Below are 24,778 nucleotides of genomic sequence, written 5' to 3'. Positions count from 1 at the left end.
TCGTCATAATTTTTCATCTTTCTGCTGCCACAAGTGATAGTAGTGCGTGAATGAAACCTCATTCTCTAACCTCGCAATTCTCATGCTATCGAGAGAAATGCAAAAGAAAGTAGGGGAAAGAAAAGTCAAGGCGAGAAGAACAGAAAAGGGTCCTCATACTCACCGCCTTCAAATTACGTCGATTTCTGTGTAATCTCTCCTGCGAGGACCCGGTTTCTGTGACACGGCGAGTGAGTTGGACAGGAGGCCGCGCATGAGGCTTATTGAAAACACGCAGCAGAGTCTGTGCTACGAGGTGTTTTGATTCACTCATGACGATGGTGACGGTTTTGAGTGAAAAAAAGAAAAGGATGAGATCAAATCGTAGAAATGTCTAATATGAGTTTCCTGTTCTAAAAGGGCTGTTTTGTTGTTGATAGATGAGCATTCTTGCTAGCATCCTAGCATCCATATCCTGGCTCGAGCAAGTCTCTTCTCCCCCCTTTTATGCTTGTATACATGTACACTGCTTCGTCCACACAACGCCTCCTTGAGCGCCCACCACCGCATAAACATCTTCTTCACATCCGTAACTCTCGTCGTTGTCGCAGCCATAAATCGACCAACTCTCTTCCCACCCAATCTCAACCTCAGCATCGTTGTCTCCCCTGGCGCCTCTATCGTGCCCGACTTCTCATCCGCTGCTCTGTTTGCTGCCTCCAAGCTGCACGCTTTGCAACATTTGTGCGTGTAAACCTCATCGGGGGCGCGTTCGTATCGGCCGTTGCGACAAGACAGTCCATGGCGGTGGATTCGCCAGCGTGAGAGTGAGCCGTTCCAGCAGGGGACGCGGTTGCAGCGGTGGTTGAATGTGAGGAGGCAGGAGGAACAACGGTTCCAAGATTGGAAGTGGACGCACATTGTGCGTGTCTTGAAGTATGATTTGTAAGAAAAAGTTGGTGGTCTGTTGGTGTGGAATATGATGGTCAACTTGGCGGCTTGAAGATGTAGATGTGAATAGTTATAATTGTAAATCGTGTCATTCGTAAAGCCCTTTGTTATACTTTTTCTTATCCGGATATAGAAGTTGAACAAAGGATTATCTGATAGATTATATCTTCCAGCAATGAGACTCGAGAGTGTAGGCCAGTGAGGCAGCCCTATCTATATTTGAATCCGGTCGACAGATTCAGTGTACTGATTCTTCTTTTTTCCTATGTGTTACAAAATAGTCTTATTTGAGTGGCTCTCAGGTGGATGTGACCGGCCTGTTTCCCCCTTTCCCCTTTGTGAAATCGTACTTTGCATTATCGTTTTGTGCTAAACGCTCGGACGATATTTTGGGTAAAAATTGTTTGCTTTTCTTTCATGAGGTTCCCTTTTATAGATGGGCTTGTGAGACACGGCATACTGCTACCGCAAAGCCTGGGATAGTCCTTCGCTCTTCTAACGTCTTCCTTTCGACTGTAACATTGTTTTAGAGGCGGACTCCCGAAGAGTCGGAACCAGATAATTGCGTGTTGCTTTTTATAGCTATTTTTGCCGTTTTGTGTAAGTGAGAAGAGGGCTGTATAGCTTCAAGCATATTCTGCACACCATTACGCACACAATCACCGTCCCATTTAAATTTTCTACGCAAGCAAAGATTCTGTCCCTCTCCATCTATTTCATTCGCCTGATGTATGCTCATACACGCACCCACAGCCCCCTGAGAGTCATTTCAGAGCATCATCTGTGGTAGCACCAGTATGTTGTGAGATGCACTTGAGATGCATAAATACGGTAACACGAGTGACAGCTCATCAATGGCGGTGCATATGGCGGTGAAGCTCTCCCGGCTCGGAAGCATTACCTTCAAGATTTGCTACTGCTGATGATGACGGCGGTGGTGTTTCTGGAAAGGAGTCCCCTCTCTCTATCACAACTCTAAATCTGCCCACACGACTATATTGGCCGGTGGATCGGGCAACTCCCTAAAAAACTTTGCAACCTCAGCATCGTCATATCTCATGCTGAAATGCGTCAAGATAAACGTCGTCCGCGGCCACTTCCGGATAATCGGTTCCAGGTCAATCCACAGAGTGTGCTTGGTCTTCTCCGCCTGCGCCCTATGCTTCTCATACAAGAAGCTGCACTCGGTAATCACCACGGGGATGCCCTCCTTCAGCCACACCGGTTCCTCGGCGAGCGTCTTGGTTGTCGTGTCGCCCATAAAGGCAAAGATGGGCGCTGTGTGAGGCGCCGTGAGCTCCTCCCCGGCCTTGCGCTTTGCCTGCAGCTCAGGTCCTGATAGAGAGGCGAATTCAGGCTTGAGACGCTGCGTGGTCTTGCTGAAGACGTATCCCAGGCAGGGGACTTGGTGATCGCATCGAAAGGCTGTGACGGTAATTCCCTGGGCACGCCGCAGAGTAACCTCGTCGCCTGGACGTAGCGGATGAGTCAGATGCGTCCCAAGAAACGCCGTCGAGGATCGCGATCGGCCCAGCTCCTCGCTGCGCGCAATCACGGCGTCGTCCACCACCAAGCCGTACTCTTCGGCATCCTCAACGCCAACGTGGCCGCCACAATTCAGCATCGTCCTGGCCAGCACATAGTCATCAAAAGCGGTGCTCATCTCGACCGGGCAGTAGATGTCTGGCGGATCCTCGCGCTTGGCAAAGGCCGGCGCCAGCAGCGTGTGGTCACTGTGGCCGTGAGTCAAGAAGATGTGCTTGGGGCGCTGGTTGTTGACCACCAGGCCGGCGTCCAGCAGCAGGTTGAGCGAGGGGATCACAAAGGACGTGTGCCAGGCTGCGCGAGACCGGCCGGTGAGCACAAGCTGGCTGTGCGGCTTGGGGAATTTCCATTTGAGGACGCTGGACCGTGTGGATTGCGGCAGGGGAGCAGCAAACCGCGGTTTTGACGGGCTGGCCATGATAGGAGGACCTGAGAGGATTTTATGAAGAGCCTCTTCTTTGAACGTTAGTCTCAGTGTTCTGTGGTGTTTTATGCTGGTGCTGCTATTGGAGATGTTGATTTGGTGTTGTGCTTGGGCTTGACATGTAGATGCAGACAGATAGCTTACCACAGCCTTTTTAGCGCCAATACCTGAGTGTCTCCATATTATCTATAGACGGAATATTTTATACTCGGTCTTTATGATAAAGCTCTGTTATGACTCAACCGCCTCATATTTCTTCTCAGCATTAGGCTTCTACATTTAGCATGTTGCTAGCGCGATGCGTACATGTATGCTACCTTGGTTGCTAAAATTCTTACTCGGTCTACTAAAACTGTAGGGTGATCTAATCGCGACAGTTCGTTATTATAGTTTATCTAATTATAGTTAACACCTATCTCTAGGCCATAGAAATATGAAAGGAGAACACTCCATAACTGTTGTTAGAACTTTTTCGTTTATTTTCGTTTATTGTGTTGGGCTGCCTTAATGAGGAGTACATGTATGAATCAGATCAGCTATACTCCGACTTTTGTAAACTTCAATGAGAGTATGCACGTTTTCCTAACCATCCGCAGATTGAAAACAAAGAAAAACTCTTGAGTTTACATACAGATGACCTCTTTATTCTTCTCTCCAAGGCACTATCTACCCATGTTCAGATACAAGACAAAGCTCAACGCAGAATTGCTGAATCCGATACTTTCCCACGAGAGGACTTACATAATTTATTGCATTGGCTATTTTTTCTTCTATACCCTATTAAGGAGAAGGTGCAACTGTTGGCTATTGTACCAATCAAAATTTGGACGGCTCGTCGACATCTTAACCGGGGACGACCAACAGCAGAACCAGGATTGAGCCTTGCAGACGCCCCATTGAGGAGCCTACAGCACACCACTGCTAGGTACCTGTATTCAGACCCCGGTTGTGAGGCGCACTTGTAAATAAAGCATCGGATTTCCTATAATTTACAACGAGAATAACAGAGAAAATCCCAAGACATACAGTTAACCTCAAACTGATAGGATTTCATACAACATCTAGATATCGCTGATATGTGTACGCGCTGGCCCGTATTCTCGGCCCAAAACCGCAGGACTAATGTTTCATCACACCCCTGTTAGGGTGGTGCAGCCTACATGCAGAAATGAGGGGCAGTGCAATTTGAACAGAGATGGACAATAAATAGAAGGTCTCGATGAGAGAGGCAACCGGTTTTGCTGTTACTGCCTCGCTTCGATTTCGGGGGCTGGCGCTCTTGAGATCCCATAATAGTCCAACGTGCAGTATTATAAGAGCCACTGTCAGATTAAACGAGTCCATCTTTGGCAACTTTCATCCAGATAATTTCTTTTTGCTGTCGCTTAAAATAATTGAGTACTTTACGATGCCAATCAAGAAAGAAAATCGTGCCGCCTTTGAGACACTCCGCAAAGAGTATCACATAGAATTCAACGACGATATTGCCGCTGACAAGTGGCCTGCGAATCACAGGACAGTATTCGAATCCATTGAAAAAGTAAAACAATACAAATATAGCACCTATGCAGTCGCTCAGGGAAATGAGGACGGCCCTGATGCAGCTCCTTGGAAGGCCGAAGCCAAAATCCAAGCAAAGAAGCTTACAAAAGCCGCGAAGGATTGCATATCCCGAAATGAGGCGACGTGGAGGTTCGCCTGTGAGCCTATAGTCTTTAGTCGGCTCTCTGCCGAAGTGGCATGGTAATACAAGACACGATAAGAGCAAGCATAAACTGCTGCTGCTGACAAATATTTTATAGCAAAAACTGCCGTAAACGAGTATGGCGTTCTGAAATCGAAGCAGCAATAGTCGATGAAAGTAGTCGTGCCGCTGCCAGCCTGAGGCAACGTCAACTGAACCGCGAACGCTGTCGCTGTGCTCGTGAAACGCGGCCTGGTGATGAGTGAGTAATCAGATTCTCCAATATCTCTAATGGACACGGATGTTAAGCCTTACCTACATTACAGAGACGAGAGAGTTGGACTCAATAAACTCTTTATATACAGGACGGATGATACTGTCATCCATCCGGAGGATTTGAAAGTCAAGTTACCCCAGGCACAAAAGCCAGACCGCACCTACGGACTCCGGCAGACGAGAAATTTTGAAAATCTCCTGCTCCACCGTATGGGATCCCGCTGTTATCTTGAGGACCATTTGGGAAGGGTCTGTTCGGTTGAGGACCATTTACAAAACCAGCCCCATTACAACGACGAGACTGGTGAATCTTTACTATTTCCATTCCTGGTTGTTGAGGCCAAAGCAGGCAATGCCTCCGATGATTGGGCCTCAATCCTCTTACAGACGGCGTTTCCCATCTACACATATTTAAACGCACAGCAGAGTCTTCGCTTGGCTACTGTGCAGAAATCGAAATGGACATCGGGGCCCCTAGTCTGGTTCTTCATGAGCAGAGGAGAAGACTGGCGACTCTGCTTGGCATTTCAGACACCAACTTTGGGTGGCCAGCAGTCCTCAGATGGCACGCATCACATCACAGTAAGAACCGTTCAATTCCTTACCAATATAAAAAGACCCCAGCAAGAATTTTTTGTTAATAATCTTCATAGAATATTGTTCAAGTTTGGGCTGGGATAGTGACCAAACTGGATGATGCCCTACAACTATTTTTAATAGTTGATTTCATGTCTGACTGGGCACGAGACACCTATCGCCCAGCACTTCTCACAGAGCTAAGGATATTCTGCTCCCTGGATGCCGCCGATCGCGCAACAGTCTTTACGGACACGGATATTTTTTCCTCAAAGGGAATCTTACCAAGTCATGCCTTTGGGGACATCAAGATGGAATCACAGCCTGACGCCCAGGAGATACAAGAGGCCTTCAGGAGGCTCGATAGTTCTCATGGGATTGTTCGTCACATTCGTCCAATTAAATCGAGATTTGCGTCGCTCTTGATTACTGCCGACAACTTCAAGACGTTTTCTTCAAAGATCCCTCAGATTAAACGCGTGCAATTCATACGACGAATCTTGAGTCAATTTCATTCTGCTGGTCAAACGCCCAGCTTCCTCACCATCGGCCAACTCTCTGCTATGGAGGACCTATGGACCGGCCACTTGCGACCAAACCACTCTTTCCGCCTCAAGGAAACTAAATTCTTTACCTTACATATTATAACATACTCGCTTTCGGCTTCATGGGAACAGGTTCGAGAACTATGTTTTATCGCCATTGCCGAAGATGTCTTTGAAGCTGTAATTGCCGAGTCCAAGCTAAAAGTTGGGAAAGGGAAGGCAAAAGTCCCCAAGATAACCATGGCTCAGGACTTTATCAATTTTTTCACCACAAAGCTTGAAACTTGCCTTAATACGATCAACAATACTCCTGCTCAGCAAAACCTACTCGCTTCAATTTGCCGTGCTTCACATTATATTGATACCACGGTCGACCAAAGTCAAAGCACACAATGGTTCAAATCTAGCCCCCCGGATATTTTGGAATTAGTAAATTCTCTGCGCAAATACCACAAGAAGGGAGATATAGAGCCGCATCTATCCTTTTTATACACTTCAGAGTCGTACAAGACGCAAATGGTTGAACAGGACGACGCAGACGGGGCCAATTCTGATGATCTAAGCAGCATCGCTTCCAGCGATGAAAACGACGGGGCATGTTTTAATCACCATCGCGCTTGTCCACTGTTGATGGGAAATTTACGAGTCTCGCGCGAAGGCGCAGTCTTGATTTATGGAGGCGGAGGATCATACCAGCCAGTCGAAGAAAGGAGTCCGTCGGCGCTTTGCGTATATATAATTCATGGTCCTACAGAGCCTCCCGACAATGCCACTCTTGCCAGAATCATTAAGAATAACTTTGAAGAGCACGACGTATACCACACAACAAGGAAGCACCGCAAAATATGGAATCTGAGGAAGCCGTATGGTGTCTTCTACCCATATGGAGGGCCGTGTTTTACGGAGTGGCTCACTGCCATGAACAAGCCACTTCCTACACGACAGGGCTCCCCCAGAAGCGCCCTCGATTCGGGTCGCATGATTTTCAGTCGGAATTATTTTCGTGGGCAGGATCCGCGTCTTGTTCTTCTTAATTATGGCCAATCTTCTTACACGACAATTAAAAAACAATTTGCCTTGTTCCTTTTACTACAAGACGTTGTGGCTTGGGCAGCCATTGCGTACAAGAAGAAAAGTCGTGGAACACCCTGTTGCAAATTATGTGCAGAAAAATTCGATGGTACACATTACGAGGACTTGGAAAGAGATGGGTATATTCCAGGGCTTTGTGACGATTGTTACATTGAGTTGGATATCCACAGCGGTTGCGGTTTGCCGCCAAGTGTTAAAATTGTCTTGCGCAAATTTCTTGAGAGAATAGGCGAACATATTTCCGCGATTGACGCGGGTGTAGATACCAGAACGTCGTTGGTCACGGACTTTTGGAAGCAGGTTCGCAGTAGCATATAGGCAAGCAGCCGAATGAATACCCTGTGATTATATATAGTTGAAGAATCTTTTCGATCCCGAACTATTAAACATATGTACGTGTCAAAAGAAGATTATAAAAAGCAATACAAAAGAGAAGAAGAGTCTAAGCTTCCATACTAATTATACTACTCTTAGATGTGGGATCAGTTCAATATCGAGCTCTGCCCAGCAACTCCGCGACGAAGTTCGAGTCGGTCCATTGAATACTTCATTAATTTGCTAGCAGTTATCTTTGGAAACAGAGATATCAACGGCAGCCCATCAAGCGTCCATTGTGGCTCAGCAATAGGAACATTTTTATAAATAAATAGACGACTGCCAGGGCCATATTCCAAAGTCGCTTTAGGTAAAGCATGTATATAGCTTTGCGGAGTATATAACAAGCTAATCCAGCTTCAATGAAGAAGGCTGCATAATTATTAATATCGAGATTTGGTTCTTCAGGGCGCAACGTATGCAAAACTCCATCAGCCTAAAGCGCTGACTGCATTTTAACTAACGGAATATATCCCCTTGCGGCCGCAATTTTGCACCCCGCAAGCATCTATTTGTTCGGCTTGCAGTTTGCCGGATATAGTTTATATAATTAGCAAAGATCAGCAGAGGGGCTTGTATTCTATTAAATTAGAAGGCACAATACTTTGAAAAACAGAATAGCAACTTGGCGGGCGCCTCTATTCTTGAAGATGGCAGTGTCTTGCAATCGTTCGACATTATATCATCGACCGGCGGGGAAGCCTCACACAATATCTCTGATATGATTGAAAATTACGGCTTACTCCCGAACACACTTAAGAATGAGAGCTCTTAGGTCTTTCACAACCAGATATTTTGGTCTAAAGAATGGATAGGGGCATCACAGGAGAGTATGACGATATTTGCTCTTTGAACATGAATGTTAGTGAATTTGCTGGATCTTTCCTTCATTACACTCGTTTAGTTAAATAGTATAGCCGGCTATGAACAAAATATCAACATTTATTTTCGTTAAATGTCTCTTATAATTACCACTAGCTACGTCAACCACCTTATAGACTCGGAATGTCAAATCGCAATTTTATTTCTTAATGCTCCCACATGTGATATTAAACGGCCATTAAGCACTTTCTGGCAACTCCCTATGAAATTCTAGTCTAGTGTACATTTGTACTTCACTATTTTCCCAGCAGTCATCTTTAGAAACCAAGACAGGAGCACATTGCCAGTTTTGGCATTGGCATTAGTCATTTCTTCCATATATGGCTATTGCCTATTTTTCTGCACTACCCGATTCAGTTGCTCCCATTTTAGGTAAAGAAGTGATTATTATCAGTAAGGGGTATCGTCAAGCGAGCTACGGGAGTATTTGAATCTGAGAACCCATTAAACAGGTCTAATACGAAAAACGAAGCAGCACGGTGAAATGACATAATACGGAGGATCTTTGGTCAGTTACATGCATCTTCCTCTCCCAGTAGCGACCAGATTAATAAACGAAGAAGGTCAAAGTTAACGTCTTATTCTTTTTATCCTGAGCCTAAACTTTTGTTGCCTTATATAACGCCTCTTTCGTAATACGCCCTGCACCGACGCTACGGCCCGGCTCTTATGCGTGTCCGGAAGCCGCCAGGTACTGCATCACTTGCAGTCATTGCATCTCGGGAAAATATAGTAATCAAGAAGTCGGAAATCGGCTTTCACCACTTGCGCGATGCTCTGAGCTCAACAGATCTCTAGCACACTGCAGGATTAGACCAGACTATGTATTAATGATTCCTAAGCTCCACTGGATCTCATGTGAGTTCAGATTAAGTTTTATTTTAATGTTACCAGACCGACTCAGTCACCAAACTTTTTTTCTCAACTGCCTCGCCTCTCGCTACATGGCCGATGATTACTAAACCTCGGCCAGCGTATCGCTGAAGCCAAGAAATACGCCATATATATCAATGACTAATGCTTGATGGAATTATTGAACAAATGCGTCAGTTAAGCTGATTTCTAGAGTCGACATCCTTGTCCTATAGGCAAATGATACGCGGCTGACGGTGACTATTTTGCCGACAAGGCTGATGCGGATTTGAAGAATGGAGATGCCCAAACACCGGGTTTTACATCGCGCCAAATCTACGGCACTCGCATGACTCAATGAAAGATGCATAACTTTGATGCTCCAAATCCTCACACGACTGTATACGAACCAAAATGGAAGCGTTACGCCCGCCTCCTGAAAATGGAGCTGCCTGGGCTAAAGCATCTCATGACGCTCCATCCAGCAGATCCACGTGGGTAACTCCCATCTCCACGGGCACTTTTACCGGATTTCAAAACTTCCCTATTCAGTTAACGCAGATCCGAAAGCGTTCAGACACTTGGTAATATGGTAGTCCAGCCTTATTTCGCAGCACTACGGAGTACTCCATATGGTATCTTATTCATGTTTTCTTATTGACTTGTAAGCTGCTACGCCATCGCTCGCACTCGGATCCGCTAAGATTTTTTTCTCCGTGAAGCCAAATTAATTTTCTTTGCCAAGTCTAGTAATCCAGCTTCCGGGTTTCGCTACTCCATTTAGAATCCGGCCGTTGCGTTATTACAAAGAAAATTCCCCCATGGATTCCTTCAGGCTTAAAATTGGAAGCCACAATGCTAATCAAATACGCTGTTTGTGGTATCCAGGCAACACCGAAAAATATTGAATAGTGATCATAAATCTCCAAAGTGGCTCCAAAGTGGCTAGCGTTGCTCATTCTCGCGATGCTATTCGTCGATGCCCAGTCATCTACCTCGGCAGAATTCGTGATCAGTAATCTTAAAATGCCCGCTTTTCTCGGACCCGGGCCGCCGCCGTTGTTCTTAGGCCTTGCCCCATTCGGCCGGTGTGTATTGTATCATTGTACATCCCTAGTCATCAAGGGAAAAGAGGCAGCTGAACAGGGCGGGTGCAGTTTCTTTTATAGAAGGTGTGTCCCTTCTCCTGAGGTAGGCCTGAATATAGATGGTATAGACTGCAAGCATCCTTGCTACCAAAAGATCGCTTTTCATCCCACACGCCGAAAAGCATCAATAAGAGAGTATAACAAGGGATCCTGCAGAAAAGAGAAACGAAAAAGAAAGGAAAAAGAGAAAGGAAAAGACGAAAAAGATTCACGTTCTAAAAGTACGACTCGCCGAGCAAATCTTTCAGGGGCCTAGGGGAAAATAGAAGCTCTCCAACAGCTAGCTCACCTCACTCGGTATTATACAACTACAGCCATCACCTCTACGGAAAAGGAGAAATACGCGGAATGGCGTCTCCAGAAGGAGTACTAAACGGCTCCTCGTCGGATATCCAGGCGGACGACAAGACGTTGGTACTAAAGCCGGAAGACCAGTATGGGAACGGCGACAACAACAGCAACAGCGACGCCGAGAAGGGGCAAGTTTCACAGGAAGTCCTCGACTGGGACAATGATCCTCATAATCCGTACAACTGGCCTGCGTGGAAGAAGGGCTTGATGGTGTTTACTATCTCTACCATGGGCCTCACAATGTAAGTTCCTTTATGCTTGCCATCTCACGCTTGCTACTATGCTTGGCTATTCGTATAGCTGGAAGAAAGCGCTCTCAAGAAGCGATACTGACATTGCAAACATACAGATCAATAGCTACATCCATCTCCAGTTCATCTGTCGGTCTTCTTCAAGAAGAATTTGGAGTTAGTCGAACCGTCGCCCTGCTGCCTCTCACTCTGTACGTCGTCGCCCTGGGACTTGGCCCTGTAATTGGTGGCCCCCTTTCCGAAACGATTGGCCGATATCCTGTCATTATGGGAGGCATGCTTCTCGGCTCTTTCTTCACCATTGGAGCAGGATTTGTCCACAACTTTGGCGCCCTGTGCTTCTTCCGCTTTCTTACTGGATTCTTATGGGCTCCTGTGTTGGCCAATGCCCCTGGATCGCTTTCAGAGACGTTTGTGCCAAAGACAAGAGGACCTGTGAGCGCCATCTTTATCCTCACTCCTTTCTTGGGACCTGGCCTGGGGTAAGTCTTTTCTTCTCTGTATACCTGATACTGGATCGAATCCAAGGTTCTAATTCTTTTCTATAGACCCGTTATCGGCTCCTTCGTTTCTGTCGACAAGGGCTGGCGTTGGACTGAGTGGACAATGCTCTTCTTCGCCGCCTTCACCATTACCTTGGGTTGCTTCATTGGAGAAACTTTCCACCCCATCCTCAAGCGCCGCCTGGCTAAGAAGCGTGGCCTTGAGGTCCCTCCCCTTCCTCCAGTGAGCGAGCGCATCAAGACTTTCGCCGTTGTGGCCGCTATTCGACCTGTACTCATGCTCTTTACCGAACCCATTGTTACGTTCATCTGCCTCTATGTCGCTGTCAACTTTGGTACCCTTTTCAGCTTCTTCGGCGGCGTTCCTTACACCTTTGGCAAGGTATATCATTTTGATACTACGCAGTCCGGTTTAGTTTTCCTCGCCATTGTCATTGGCTGTTTCCTCGGCCTTACCACCATCATGGCCTGCGAAATCTTTTTCTACCGAAAGCAGGTTCCCAACTTCCCTCCTAACAAGATTCCTCCCGAGTACCGACTTTCTCCCGCCATGTTGGGCTGCTTTGGACTACCCATCGGTCTCTTCTGGTTCGCTTGGACGGCGCGAGAGGGCGTCTCCTGGGCAAGCCCTGCAGTAGCCATCATTCCTTTTGCCTGGGGCAACTTGTGCGTCTTTGTTAGCACCATGCAATACATTTCCGACACCTTTACCGGCAACGTCGTCGCGAGTGCCTCCAGTGCCAACAGTTTGGCGCGATATGGCTTCGCGGGCGTGTTTCCTCTCTTTACTATCCAAAGTAAGTAAATGAATCGCAGTTAGGAATCCCTTTGCGAGAATATATTGCTAACATTGTATCAAAGTGTACGAGAAACTTGGAATTGACTGGGCTACCAGCTTGCTGGGATTCATTGCTCTGGCTCTGATCCCGATTCCATTTGTTCTTTACAAATTTGGTCCTACTATCCGGGCGAAAAGCAGATTCGAGACTCACAAGTACGAGTAAAAGAAAGATCATCGACGAAGACGAAGATGAAAGCAGAGTCTCTAATAATCCCTCTGCTTTCATTTCATTTTGGGCAGTCGTTGCATTTAGACGAATAATTGGCATTTGAAGTGGAATTTGACATAAAATCTATGGTAATATGGGATGCATGAACAGCGTTTAGATCATCATGAGTAGAATAATAGACAAGGGCGAAATAATTGTATATACTAAGCCTATAACGTTTTTAAAATGCTAAATCTCTCTACTCAACCATTTTCTCTTCTCTTTTTACGTTGACTTCTTCTGTTCTCAATCTACATCAATATCCTGCTCCGGCAGTACCTGAAAGTTCTCATCTAAGTAAAACCACTTGTCATACTTTGAAGGTCTCGGCGCAGCGGGTTCATTCTTGGATTTCTTTGGCAGATCAAACTCTTTGGTTGCTTCTTTACTTGCGATATAACTCTTGCACATGTTTGGTTGCGAAGTCTGCGATGTGCTGATCTTGCCAGGGTCTTCTTTACCGCCGATGAGGTCTTGCCAGAAGCCGTGGCTTTGACTAATGATGTCGCGAGCCGTGTTGGAGTCTTGGAATTTGTTTCCATATATAGTGTTGAGACTGCCACTGCGAAGAACTTTGTAGTACTAAATGTTTTCAACGTGGTTGAATAATTAATATATTTATCCCCATTTAGTTTACAGTAGAGGCTTTTCCCGAGGAAGTACTTACGACGAACCAGTCATAAAAGGTTTTTGTAAGGCCAGGTCGATATTTCTCGAGATCGTTGATGGCTAAATCCAATTAAGTTTTGATATTCTAAAATATATGAAGGAGGGCCTTACTGTTGACTACTTCTGACAGAGGATCATTTACGTTAATGCCAATCATCTTCCAATCCGTAGTGTTGTCCTACGAGTCATATTAGTCCGTGTCCAAAATCATAGATGCGATGAGAGTTTATACATCAATCATGGGTATTCCGCCCAAAATTTTGACCGTTCTGACTTGACCAACGTATCCGGGGCTTAAAGATGACTCTTTAGCTGCTCAATTCCTCAATCACGTTTCTCTAGTACTGACTCGATAGCGCTGATATCCACCACATCCATTGGATCATTATCGCCAGGGTATCCAGTAAAATTGTGTTTGATGTTGGAGTTCTCCCAAGTCTGAGGAAGCGAGCCGTAAAGGAAGGGGTATGATTTATGTGGCCAAACGCTCGCTACATATCGAGGAACATCGTCTTTGTCGTCATGATAGATGGGATCTATGAGACACCACGAATCAGCATCGCATTTATTGACTAGCAACATACATAGACAACAACTTGACGGGAACCACTCACTTAAAGGCTTGTTGCGCTTTGTCTCAATCTTGGCATCTGTCCATCGCGGGATTTCTACGTAGATATTGACAATATTGTTCTTCTTCTCGTCAGGATAGAGAGGAATGTCGTGCCAGAAGGAAATTGGGTTGCCGTCCTGCTCGAGCCAAACTCGCCAGTCCTGCTTGCCATCAGTCGACATATTACATACTTCTGCTTTCTTGAACTGCGAATTTCGACAACTAACCACTGTATTGCGAGCTCCGACTTCTCTGAGTGTAAGCGATTTCGGGTCAAACGATTTCTTTGCGGCTTTACTATCGTCGCATTTGGCAGCAACCGTGAATGCAGAGAAAATAAGCAAAATCGAGAGATAGTATACTGAACGCATGATTGACATCAAAATTGGACAATGAACAAAGGAACCGACCAGATTTGTAACTATTCACTTCTCTTTCTCATTCAAGTTTACTGGGCATGCCATTGTCCATATATGCGCATGCCAGCGGCCAACAAAGCCCTGTGGAACCTTGTACAATACAGATCATACCGTAACATTCCAACCAGTAAACGCAACATCTCCACTATGAAGCTGATTTCTATACAGCACTCTCTCTCGTAGGACAGAGATATGGCATCACCAATTCAGCAGCCTTGGGTGGATGGATCCTCCAAGGGTCGTCTTGGCTGACGAGGCAGGTCTTTTCGACAAATAAATTCTTAATCGCTCAATATTGGAGAGCACAACCATTCATACTGAATATTGATCCCACGTGGGATGCATTGAGTAAATGTTAAGGGCGATAACAACTGGATCATCCTCCCTAAAGGAGAGAAGGCTCACGCGCAAACTACCTGCATTGTATGAGCTTTATTTTAAGCATATGTACAGTCGCTACCTTAATTACGTGTCTGTGAGCACTAGAGGGTAAGATAATACTAGCTTCGGTATCCAAAGGGGCAAAAATGCCAAGATGCGAAGACATTTTTAGCCGCCATTAAGATGCGGTCACCTTAACGACCGAGGGAGCTCAGTCTGGCGTGCACAACAGAGAGAATAAAGGTCACGTGGGCAAAAGAGAAAAGAAGAAAAGAAGAGAAGGGAAAAAAGGACAAAGGAAGCAAAGGGAAAGCCCTAATGTGTATTCGTGCTGTATCAAGTCGAGAGCCACAAAAATGCAGATGGCGCCGTCCATATCAGTTAGCCCATTACAAGAATGAATGAAGCAGCCATTGACAGAAGTATTGAAAAAAAAAAAAAAAAAAAAAAAAAAAATATGAACAATACCATGTCGAAGGTTCACTTCTGCCGCTGTCAGTAACACAAGGTATATAGATAGCTGGTATTGTGTTTAACATGGAAGATGTGATGAGTTGATGAACGAAATATCTCAAGTCTACCACCGGATTATTCTTTACGCAAACGAGCCGCTAATATGTTAGCTGGGAGAACAAGAGTCAAAAGCCCGGATGCTCGCCGGATCTAGCCACTTGTGAACAGGACATGGATATTAGCGTCGGCTTTCGCACGATAATATGACGGAGATGATCGGCCTGTCTCCAATTCTCATTATTCTTTCACAAGAACTCTTCACACTGTCCAGTCATCTCCGTGGGCCTCATTCATTACTATGACATTACTATGACAAAGAGAGAGAGAGAGAAAACACAATCTTAAACAGTGCCAGAAAAGAAAAGGGTGGAAAAGAAAAGAGAGAAAAGGTCGAGGCAAACATCCGCCATGGTACGCTCTGAAGGTTCTTCTGCACGCTCTCCATAGCCGCTTTCCCGATAAATTGTCTCTGCATATCATAATTGGTGCCAAGATTCATCTCCAGAAGAAACGCGGGGAAGAATGAGGGGTGAGGGGAGGACAAATGTTGGAGAAGGCGCGTATCAATTTGCCGAGCAGCCAAGCATGGATATGTGGGATGGGATATCGGAGATCGTCGTCTGTGGCGTTTAGGACTGCTTCAACTTTGAGCTAACGAATAATGGCCGTGAGGGAAGATGACAGCGCTATTATTGCATCTCCGTCGCCTAGAACAAGAGGACTTGTACTGAATGAGATGGATCTCCGTGTTGATATTGGTGAAACCATTCACTTTCCATAAGAAAAGAGTCATTCAAATGTTCCAATGTTATATAAAGAAAGAAGAATGTCACTATTTCATTAGTCTCTCCACTAGCAGCTTACTTTCACGATTCATTTCTCAAGAAAAAGCATTGACCATCAATAGTCGCCCCAAGTTATTCGGGCAACCTCCGGACCAAACTACAAAGTTGACTAAAAAGGTAGCTGGTAGCGATTGCCAGTATAGGTAAAAATTAGCCTCACATCTAGCACGACGGTTTCGATTATAGAGACATGGAATAATAGTGAGAGAAATGTCGGAAGAAGTCGCAAGTATGAAGAGCAATTAGAACCAGGAGCCGGTAATTGATATTTCAACTCAATACATGTTCTTCGGCTATTGAAGATGAGTGGCATGTCACAATCACAGGATTCCGGAAAATGTAAATATTTTGTCATAATGTCATTCCTCATTGTAGCTAGATAGTCCAAATGCTATCGTATTTTTTTTTTAACTCATGCCAACAGGTAGTATTGTAAGAACCAGCTTCAAATGTCATCTACGCTTTATGCTCAATCTGCTGCGCGTTGCCAAACTCTTCCTCGGCAGCCCTCTGCTTTTCATCAACAATCATATCCTTCTCTTCAGCATCCTTGTTACCATACAGACCAATCTTGTACCACGGTAAGTCAAACAGGGCGTCCATGCTCTCAAGAGAACGGCCACCAGTTTCGGGGACGGAGAACCACACCCAGATGCCACCTAGTATGGTAACAGCCGCAAAACACCAGAAAGTGCCCATGGGCGAAATTCCTCCCTGTGAAGTGCTAAGCAGCATAACGGGTAAAGCGCGCGAGTTGCCATATTGGTTGGCAAAATGAAGGGTCATAGCCCATGAGGTAGCAAGGGCACGAACCCGAAGGGGAAACAATTCAGCCGTGAGCAGGTACTGCATGGAATTCCAACCAAGTGCCCAACCGACACCTGACAGGTAGATCATGGCAACTGCACCTCGGCTGGGGCCCAACATATTCTCGGGCAGGACAAAGTTTTTGACAACTCCGAGTTGAGGCACAGCAGTAAGGAAAGCGGCAACATAGACCATGGAAATGACCTGGAGCGCAATACCCAATAACAAAGCACGCTTGCGGCCGATAACATCAACGAGGAAGAGAGCGCAGACCATTGCCGCCACGAATTTGATGATGCCGAAGACGGCAGTAACAAGAAGAGACTCGTTGGTTCCAGTAATGCCCAGGATTTTGAATAGATCCGGCGCATACAGGGTGATGGATCCAGCGCCAGACCACTGACCAAGCAGCTGAACCATGGATGACAGATACACCCGGTACAGGTTGCTCTTGTTAAAAATGAGCTCCTTGACTTTTCCAAGCCAACCAATACCTTGGGTGGCTTCCAGCTCATGGTCAAGGCCAATCTGAATCATGGCGATTTCGCGATTGACATACTCGCTGTCGGGAGACTGCTGGCGCAAGCGAGCCATGCTGTAGACAGCTTGCTCGATTTTACCCTCTTTGACGAGAAAGCGTGGCGATTCGTACTGGAAGAAGGAAAGAATAAAAATGATTCCACTCATCATGATATGTAAACTGGTGGGAACAAGCCATTGGTTCGAGCTGCCATTGGCGATGTGAAGCTGGCTTCCATAGTTGGCAAAATAAGCAAGCACTATACCAAGGTAGACAGCACCGGTGAAGAAGCATGTGCAGAGGCCTCGAATTGACGCAGGCGCAATTTCAGCAATGTAAATGGGACTGCACAACATTGCATCGTGTTAGTCGTACACAACTATGCACAAGTAAAGACACAAGTGGGGGGATTTAACTAAGGCTCTCAACTCACCCTACGACCGGCGTCTGTCCCACGCCAAGGCCGGCGATAAATCTACCGGCATAGATGGCGCCCAAGTTTCCTTTCACTCCGCCGGCCATAAAAATAGCAATGCCAATAGCCCAGATGAGGCACAGCACACGCGTGGCATTCAATCGGCCAATACGATCACAAATCAGGAAGGCACTATAGCGAAAACGCAAGTGGTCATTCGTTAGCAACCGATCGTGGCAGCGATAGTGGAGACTTCAACCATGCATGAAAGAAGCGGTGACACGACTTACAACAACGCACCAGCGACGGATCCAATCTGGACCATGGCAGAGACATTGGCCTTGATGTTGGCCTGGTCGACGGTATCGTATGAGGCATAATGAATAGATGCTTGGAAATTGGCTGAGTTGAAGGCACCGGAAATCAATCCTTCGTCGATACCTCGCGCAGCACCGAGCAGGCCAAAAGATAGGACTGCAAACCAGAGGCGCCAGTTCAGAGCTCCTTCTGGCTCTCCCAAGTCTTTCAACTTGAAGATATTGACGGGTTTCTTCGCCCCGACACCCATGGCGGCGGTCTTGATGCAAGTAATTAAAAAGAGACTGACACCGTGGTAAGGACGAGGGTAGTAAGCATCTAGTAGCTATAAAAGCTAAAGACAAAACTTGAGATGCGCACGGGTAGAGAGTGCTGGTTTAAAAGTATCAGAGCGGAGGAGGAAGATGTCATTATATATTCGCCCACATTCACACAGTTTGCAGAATCCTTAGGCCAAGAGAAGCCCCAGATGGTCGCACGAAGAGCCTTTTTCTCAGTTAGTGCCCACACTTGCAAAATGTCGGAGTGTCTCGGATGGCTGTGTTGCCATCCATATTTAGCCTCTAGTAGTTCAAGACCACTCAGTGCCTGCAGCCAAGCTGCCAAGTTACATTCAACTCGTGGCCGAATGCTGGTCGATGCCTCGAACAACGCACCGCGCCATGTCAATCCCTGGCTAATGGACCAGCAAAACTGGTCCAGCCCCGCATATTGTCCTTCTAAAACCGTTCAATTCTGCCCATCGCTTGCTAGCCGCCGGCGTGTACTCCACAGAGCTCCACGACTATCGTATGCTGTGCTCATGCCCATGCCGTATTCCCAGCTGCTGTCTTACATAGAACCCAGCGCCCCAGTATAGGTGCCTAGTTGTGGCTTGTTGTAGATCCGTTTTGACTAGTCAGCAGTCTGGCGGCCCGCCAAGTAGTCTAAATCTAATTAATTCGGGGCCTTAAATAGTGAGGGGAAAGCCACAAGTTGGAGAGTGCGGGGGATCGGGCAACCTCCGTTATACGTTCGGTGAAAATCTGTTTCTGACCTGCAATCCATATCCGTATTATCTTCTAGCTGGTTACCGCTATCCTGGCAGATGAGGAAGCGCAAGTAGCACTCACGTCTTATGCGACTAGGGTGAACCTGGCCGGGCGACAACCCCAGATCTTTGGTTACATTGAACTATGTCGAATTGGGCTCGTTTCGTAATCGAACATTTCGTCATCCGTTGTGTGGCTGATAAGAAACCAATTGCCGCTCTTCCTCGTCGAAGAAAAACCGGCTGAATTTGTAGGTAATGGAAGAATTGTTGCTTGTTCCTGCATCACCGTGTATTTGCTCAACGTTGTGGTTTTCTCAATTTGACGCTAAGTTTATCGCCTGAAGTGTTTCACAAAACATTTGCTCATGATCAAGTGCAGCGAACCAAGTCAAAGTCCAGAGAAGCGGCCAGTGAGGACTGTCTTTTATCCGTCCCGTGATGGTGGCTATCTATCCATGTGATTGAAGTGTTGTTTTCTAGACTGCTGTGAAGGTCGTTTCCATAGGAAATCGCTAGTACTCCGTAGTCATATGGTAATTGGTGCGCACCAATACCGTCGAACAAGCCGACGGTATGTCCGCACGGGATGTCTGCACGGCGCATGGCAGGTCTACCAGTTCCAGGCGTGAAGGTGTGCAGCAGCAGCTTTGCCAAGCATTGTCCGCTCAAATCCAGTACTGGCCCCAAAGTCCGTACTCTTCCTTGGTGCCTCGGAATTTAAACTTGACCTCCGTGACGTCTTGAAAGCCCTCTTTTTCCTTTGGCTCTTTAAATCTTGATTGAAATCCAGTGAAGGCCAATTTAGGAAGACTCTGTCGAGCCTCTGGATTTAATACGACGTTGTTCGCTCGGACAGCATCATTATGCTCACACACTGTAACCGGAGTTGAAAACCAAAGGCACCGGATTGGGACGCCGGCCTTTTTAGCTACGTCAATCCATAGAGCCCGCGTGTCAGGATCTGCATTGGTGTTGTCTATTCCCTCATATTAGCCTTGTATCAGCTACAAGTGGCAGATAAAGCTGGGATACATATGGCACTACAGCAACATTGCAGCATAAGAATATGAAATAGCACGTACCGACAGCTATAGATTTGCCCTCCTTGAGCAATTCTTTGGCAACTTGAATGCATTTGTCGCGAGATTTTAGCGTATCTTGGTTCACTCGCTCATAACCGAGGGGCTTGAGGATTTTGAAATAAAATGTGCTTTTCCCGGCTCCAGGAGGGCCGCAAAACAGAGCGACGTCTTGATCATTTTTCCGTTCATAGACGTCTTCGGCAGTATCGAGAGTTCCATCCTCCTCCGGGAATGTAAAGCTTACTAGATCAAATTCACGAACAAAGTCTCTAGGCTTCTCCCCTCTAAAGAACTCTTCGGGTGTCAAGTAATCGATGCCAATATTGTGTGCGAGATTACGATCAGAGCAGCTGAAATCTTTTGCTATCGCTGCCGCTGCACCATTGGCTCCTTTCCCAAGAGTAGCGATTCGACCACCTGCATCACCAACGAAGAAGCTGTCCTTCAAATTGACTTCGTCTTCAGAAATTTCGAGATCGTCGCAGACTTCTTTCCACATACCCCTCCTGGGTTTTCGATAAATGTCTCTCCCCGTGGCCGCATAAACCGTCATTGGAAGATCAAGGCTAGTTAATACAGCACTGCATTTTTGTTTAAATTCAGCAACGCGTTTCTGAGCATTAGCTTTTGGCCCTTTGTGGTTTGCGTCAAAGTGTAGCGTTAATCCGGCCTGGTTTGAGAGTATCACCACATGGTAGTCTTCTTTTTCATACAGCTCACGCAATCGATCTGGGACTGTATTATCCCACCACTTCCAATCTGCTGCGTTGGACGCATGCTTCTTACCCGATGACGTAGTAATGAGAGTCGAGTCGAAATCAAATGCAGCTATCTTTCTTCTCTTAGATGGGGATCCTTTGTCGTTTTCCGGCTGGTACCTGCCAACTAGCAGTGTTGCGGGAGCATCCTCTGTAGGACTTCGTTCTGACCACACCGTTCGATCTTTGGGCTTTTGAGAGGTTGGCATAAAAAAGCCTGCAATAGCTGACTCTGTAAATGGATATTAGCCACTGACAAGAGGCCAGTTATACAAGGATACGCAGCCATACTTGTAGTAGTGCTCTTCACGGTTTTTTTGAGGGGAGGTGGGGAGATTGGTGCACCGGGATCCTTTCGCTTCTTTGGTGGATTTTGTGTGGCCATTTTTTGTTTAAAAAGCGAGCTACCAAGGTTTCTATAGGGGCTGATACCGCGTACAAGAGATGCTCGACGCAATAAGAGCATTCGTGGCAGCTTTTGCAAGATACTGGTTTGATTTGAGTCAAGGCAGAGAAAGATGCCTAGACGCGGCACAAATGCGACTGCGGCGCGTGGTCACGTGCAGCTCCAAAGGCTCTTTAAAGCTATCGCCAACACGCCTAAATTGAATTATGAAGCTTAACGTGCTACGGCATCTCAGAATTGACCTCGACGAATCGACACTCTATAGTTTGTACGCCTTATAAATTCACCGATTTCTCTTTTTTGAACCTATAAAATTCGGATTTTTTCAGTATTGGAGACTACTTGATTCTCAATCGTTTGCTGGGGGTACGAAGTCTAGCTTCATCATGTACGAGCTATTCCTCACCGCACTGGTCGAGGACAGCGACATCAATACAGCCCTCGCTGTATTGAGCGGTTTCTGTTCAATGCAGCCGTGGGAGTCTGTGAACCGAGTTATTTATTTTCAAGGCCCTCCCCGGCCATCTGGGATCACCAATCAACGCTCCTTTGAGAAGCCCATGCGCAAAGACTCGGCCTTGCTCTGGAAGGAATTACACCAGAATCTCTCTCGCCAGTCATTCGTCCTTCAAGCTCGCTATGAAATCCTTAAAGACCGAGACTTGGGCCCCCAGGTTGAGTCAGTCGATCTCAATCTCGTCCCAGGCATACTGAGATGGACGGATTTTCCAGATCCGCCTCGTGGTCAGCCGATTCTCACCCAGCGCAAGAAGGTTGAGCTCTGGGAACAGAGGAAGTTGCCGTCTATACTTCAGGAAAACAACTATCAGTAAGTATTCGGTCCTTTCAATTCATTTTTGCCGTGGTCTAATAAAGCCTAGGTTCAAGACAGAGACAGTGGAGGAGACGTATCGGTTCTATCGCGATGATATCGAGTTCTGTCTAACTAGGCACTATTTCATCGGCCCAATCGACGACTATGTTCCCCTTGCAAACATGCCAGCAGCTCCTACAGGACCTAAATCAAGTCTGCCATCCTGGGAGTCCTTAACACGGATTGATATGCAGAGTCGGTGGATACTGCAGGTCAAGGCGCATGTCGTCCAGGACAATAAACCAGATGAGATCAAGAAATCACAAGACCAGCTTTTGAAGTTTCGCGCAGATCTCGACGGAGTGTTTGACTTCAAGGTTATTGACCGCAAGGTACACGACACTCGGGTAGCTATGCAACAGCAGGGCGTCCAAGCACTTCCACAAAAAGTACTTTTAGGGAAATCATGATTTCAGAGCTAGCATATACTATTTTCGCTGGATACGGATATTCCGCGTACTCCCAACGCTGACTTTCAATCCTTGAACCTGACTGTTGAGCGATAGCGTTTCAAGTTCAGCTTGATCCATATGCAACTACTCAACACAAATGCGAAATAAGCGGTCAAAACGACATGTTGGATACCAAGTTTTAAGAGCAATTTATATGAATTCCTACGAAACCCATAAGAGTGGTATTTTACCGGTTTAACCCACTGCCTCATGATAGCGATTCCGATACGAATCTCCACAGATATAAATATTCTATAAGACACAAAGGACGGGAATCACGATATCATGGGGAAGAAATTCTAAGAAACGGGTATCTTCAATCGCCAGACACCTCCAAAATGCTCGTATATTGCAAGTAAGGCTAGGTAACAAGAATCGTAACTGCAAATACTATCCCCAAAAATCTAGGTCGATTTTTGCATCCCCCAATAGGCCATATCACATTTAGAGGCCGAGAACCTGAGTAAGGTTGTTGATGCCAAGAGCGGACTCAAGGCTGGTGACGGTACCGCCAGTGGCAGCGTTGAGGTAAGCGTTGACAGCGTTCAAGTCAACGCCCTGGGCAACCATGGCGATGGCCTCACCAACGATCTGAACAACGTTGTTCAGGCCGAGGGCATCAGTGGCCTGAGCGCCAACGCCATCAACAAGGCTGACAAGCTTGGAAGCCAGGGTGGTGGCGTCAGGAAGAGCAGACTCGATCTAGAAAACAAACTGTTTAGCTTCATATACATGGGTTGTGAATTGTCAGCTTCTATTTACCGTCTGGACGATGGGGCCGAGCAGAGAGACAAGCTGGGTCTCAAGGGCAACAACGTCGACGACGACGCCCTGAGTGATACCTCCGAGGAGGCCACCGACGTCACCAACGAGAGAGCGTCGCTGGGAAGCGAGAGGGGCAGTGAGACCAGTGCCGACAATGGTGGCAAGGAAAACAGCGGCGAGTCCGAAACGCATTTTGGCGGTATTGGAAGTGAGAAAATTACTAAATGAGTGACTGAAGTTGAGAACTTCTGAAGTTGTTGCTTGCTGTGCAAAAGAGTGACTGAGAGCGAATTGCTTGTTGATGAGGAAAGGCAATGAGAAGCTGTGGGCGAAACAGTCCTCTTTATATCTCTCAACCTCTCTCCTCTTCGATACACCGCTCCAGTCTACTCCTATATCATCCTCTTCGATCGGCAGTCATAACATTAAGCTTGGCCATATCTGGACCCAAGAAATTCACAGTTACAATTGAGATCTTCCTTGACAAGCTCGTTTAGGTATCAAGGCTAAGAGTGCCACGATGTACTTGGTAAGCCCATGGCTAAGCCTCTTGACAACAGCAACATGGTATCAAAACGTCAGGGATGGCACGACATTTCGTGGGTTAGTCTCACAATCTGCCGATCTAACCAGCTCGCGAGTCGTCAGCTAGACGGTATGACATACTACCAAAGGACTCAAGCGAAGATCGCAACTTCTGTTCCTGGCAGGATGTGTGGGGGTAGCTTTAGCTAATTTCCCAGCTTGTCAAGGATCAAGGGCGATCCCTGAGTCTACACATGGAAACAAGAACAATTTGGAAATTGGTTATGCTAAATACGCATGAGAGTAATTCTAGAAATTTAAACTGCGAAATAGAATTTACAACCATAAAGCGCGAGGATTAACAGTCATATGATGTTGGATGAAACACTTCTTCAAGGGGGATTGTGATGAGAGCTTCATACCCCAGAGCATGCCCCGCGATCGTCAAGCCCATAGTGCTATGCGCTAAAGAATTAAAGCCAACAGCATGAGGCTAGCCTGGGCCAAAAAGGTAACAAAATGGAATCGATGAGCGAATTGGAAACGGCATTCCAAGTGCCATGCCAGGATTATATCGAGTCATGCTCGATTGATAGTATAAGTTGATCAGAGGCCACCAACCTTCGGTGACGGCGGCGGACCCGTAAGAGATAGCTCCCAGCTGTCTTATCAACCCGGCCGTCAATATGGGCTGTCAAATTACGTATGCTTCGTATAGGATACGAATATATAGTAATCAAGATTATAAAACATCTAAAACAAATTTATATCTTTGCAGGTATAACGGTGCGCATTATGAAAACCCCGACTTGTCGATTTCCCAGCGGGAGGGAGCTCCTGTTAGCATCACAGCTCTCCGCCTGATCGACAAGTGTGTATGGGGCCAGACACAGCCCAACG

The 24,778-nt window shown here is 46.5% G+C and overlaps 8 protein-coding genes across 8 annotated transcripts; 3 read left to right on the top strand and 5 right to left on the bottom strand.

Annotated features, from left to right (window-relative positions):
* Positions 1–1,783: 1,783 nt before the first annotated feature.
* On the bottom strand, positions 1,784–3,093 carry GGI43DRAFT_81598 (MBL fold metallo-hydrolase). The gene has a single exon (XM_083210347.1). The coding sequence runs from the start codon at positions 2,891–2,893 to the stop codon at positions 1,898–1,900; it is 996 nt and encodes a 331-aa protein (XP_083059555.1). The 5' UTR covers positions 2,894–3,093; the 3' UTR covers positions 1,784–1,897.
* A 1,214-nt stretch (positions 3,094–4,307) lies between these two features.
* GGI43DRAFT_423612 (uncharacterized protein) lies at positions 4,308–7,390 on the top strand (the record flags this gene model as incomplete). The annotated part of the gene is made up of 4 exons (XM_083208265.1): positions 4,308–4,642; positions 4,702–4,845; positions 4,949–5,441; positions 5,513–7,390. 4 exons carry the CDS (start codon positions 4,308–4,310, stop codon positions 7,388–7,390), a joined length of 2,850 nt encoding a protein of 949 aa, XP_083059554.1.
* A 3,176-nt stretch (positions 7,391–10,566) lies between these two features.
* Positions 10,567–12,607, top strand: GGI43DRAFT_81563 (major facilitator superfamily domain-containing protein). The gene is made up of 4 exons (XM_083210345.1): positions 10,567–10,922; positions 11,030–11,413; positions 11,480–12,231; positions 12,296–12,607. Exons 1-4 carry the CDS (start codon positions 10,678–10,680, stop codon positions 12,436–12,438), a joined length of 1,524 nt encoding a protein of 507 aa, XP_083059553.1. The 5' UTR covers positions 10,567–10,677; the 3' UTR covers positions 12,439–12,607.
* Positions 12,608–12,636: 29 nt separating this feature from the next.
* GGI43DRAFT_81548 (inorganic pyrophosphatase) lies at positions 12,637–14,371 on the bottom strand. Its single transcript, XM_083210344.1, has 8 exons — positions 14,195–14,371; positions 13,993–14,126; positions 13,767–13,926; positions 13,502–13,688; positions 13,385–13,445; positions 13,264–13,330; positions 13,151–13,212; positions 12,637–13,065 (listed from the first exon to the last, which is right to left on the bottom strand). Exons 1-8 carry the CDS (start codon positions 14,205–14,207, stop codon positions 12,730–12,732), a joined length of 1,020 nt encoding a protein of 339 aa, XP_083059552.1. The 5' UTR covers positions 14,208–14,371; the 3' UTR covers positions 12,637–12,729.
* A 1,816-nt stretch (positions 14,372–16,187) lies between these two features.
* Positions 16,188–18,919, bottom strand: GGI43DRAFT_81529 (general substrate transporter). Its single transcript, XM_083210343.1, has 3 exons — positions 17,956–18,919; positions 17,684–17,857; positions 16,188–17,595 (listed from the first exon to the last, which is right to left on the bottom strand). Exons 1-3 carry the CDS (start codon positions 18,231–18,233, stop codon positions 16,380–16,382), a joined length of 1,668 nt encoding a protein of 555 aa, XP_083059551.1. The 5' UTR covers positions 18,234–18,919; the 3' UTR covers positions 16,188–16,379.
* Positions 18,920–19,681: 762 nt separating this feature from the next.
* GGI43DRAFT_423608 (polynucleotide kinase 3 phosphatase-domain-containing protein) lies at positions 19,682–21,241 on the bottom strand (the record flags this gene model as incomplete). The annotated part of the gene is made up of 3 exons (XM_083208264.1): positions 19,682–19,992; positions 20,099–21,088; positions 21,148–21,241. The coding sequence occupies 3 exons, from the start codon at positions 21,239–21,241 to the stop codon at positions 19,682–19,684; spliced, it is 1,395 nt and encodes a 464-aa protein (XP_083059550.1).
* Positions 21,242–21,648: 407 nt separating this feature from the next.
* GGI43DRAFT_384883 (mediator complex, subunit Med18) lies at positions 21,649–22,546 on the top strand (the record flags this gene model as incomplete). The annotated part of the gene is made up of 2 exons (XM_083203577.1): positions 21,649–22,091; positions 22,144–22,546. 2 exons carry the CDS (start codon positions 21,649–21,651, stop codon positions 22,544–22,546), a joined length of 846 nt encoding a protein of 281 aa, XP_083059549.1.
* A 370-nt stretch (positions 22,547–22,916) lies between these two features.
* GGI43DRAFT_81480 (uncharacterized protein) lies at positions 22,917–23,717 on the bottom strand. The gene is made up of 2 exons (XM_083210342.1): positions 23,351–23,717; positions 22,917–23,290 (listed from the first exon to the last, which is right to left on the bottom strand). The coding sequence occupies exons 1-2, from the start codon at positions 23,543–23,545 to the stop codon at positions 23,033–23,035; spliced, it is 453 nt and encodes a 150-aa protein (XP_083059548.1). The 5' UTR covers positions 23,546–23,717; the 3' UTR covers positions 22,917–23,032.
* Between the last annotated feature and the right edge of the window lie 1,061 nt (positions 23,718–24,778).

This window comes from Trichoderma evansii, assembly GCF_050947405.1.
Source record: "Trichoderma evansii strain SZMC 28006 chromosome Unknown GGI43scaffold_13, whole genome shotgun sequence".
Classification (NCBI taxonomy): domain Eukaryota; kingdom Fungi; phylum Ascomycota; class Sordariomycetes; order Hypocreales; family Hypocreaceae; genus Trichoderma; species Trichoderma evansii.
Note: the sequence above shows the minus strand (reverse complement) of the source record. Positions and strands in the feature narration are given on the sequence as shown.

Excerpts from the sequence above, each read along its gene's own strand:
- GGI43DRAFT_81480 (XM_083210342.1), bottom strand. The coding sequence starts at position 23,545 with ATGCGTTTCGGACTCGCCGCTGTTTTCCTTGCCACCATTGTCGGCACT. Across the intron at positions 23,291-23,350 it reads TCGGCCCCATCGTCCAGACG|ATCGAGTCTGCTCTTCCTGA; the intron begins GTAAATAGAAGC and ends TTTGTTTTCTAG.
- GGI43DRAFT_81563 (XM_083210345.1), top strand. The coding sequence starts at position 10,678 with ATGGCGTCTCCAGAAGGAGTACTAAACGGCTCCTCGTCGGATATCCAG. Across the intron at positions 10,923-11,029 it reads TCTACCATGGGCCTCACAAT|ATCAATAGCTACATCCATCT; the intron begins GTAAGTTCCTTT and ends GCAAACATACAG. Across the intron at positions 11,414-11,479 it reads TTCTTGGGACCTGGCCTGGG|ACCCGTTATCGGCTCCTTCG; the intron begins GTAAGTCTTTTC and ends TCTTTTCTATAG.
- GGI43DRAFT_81548 (XM_083210344.1), bottom strand. Across the intron at positions 13,446-13,501 it reads GTGGATATCAGCGCTATCGA|CCCCGGATACGTTGGTCAAG; the intron begins GTCAGTACTAGA and ends GTCATCTTTAAG. Across the intron at positions 13,213-13,263 it reads TCTGTCAGAAGTAGTCAACA|CCATCAACGATCTCGAGAAA; the intron begins GTAAGGCCCTCC and ends AATTGGATTTAG.
- GGI43DRAFT_81529 (XM_083210343.1), bottom strand. The coding sequence starts at position 18,233 with ATGGGTGTCGGGGCGAAGAAACCCGTCAATATCTTCAAGTTGAAAGAC. Across the intron at positions 17,858-17,955 it reads TCCGTCGCTGGTGCGTTGTT|TGCCTTCCTGATTTGTGATC; the intron begins GTAAGTCGTGTC and ends TTTTCGCTATAG. Across the intron at positions 17,596-17,683 it reads GGACAGACGCCGGTCGTAGG|TCCCATTTACATTGCTGAAA; the intron begins GTGAGTTGAGAG and ends AATGTTGTGCAG.
- GGI43DRAFT_81598 (XM_083210347.1), bottom strand. The coding sequence starts at position 2,893 with ATGGCCAGCCCGTCAAAACCGCGGTTTGCTGCTCCCCTGCCGCAATCC.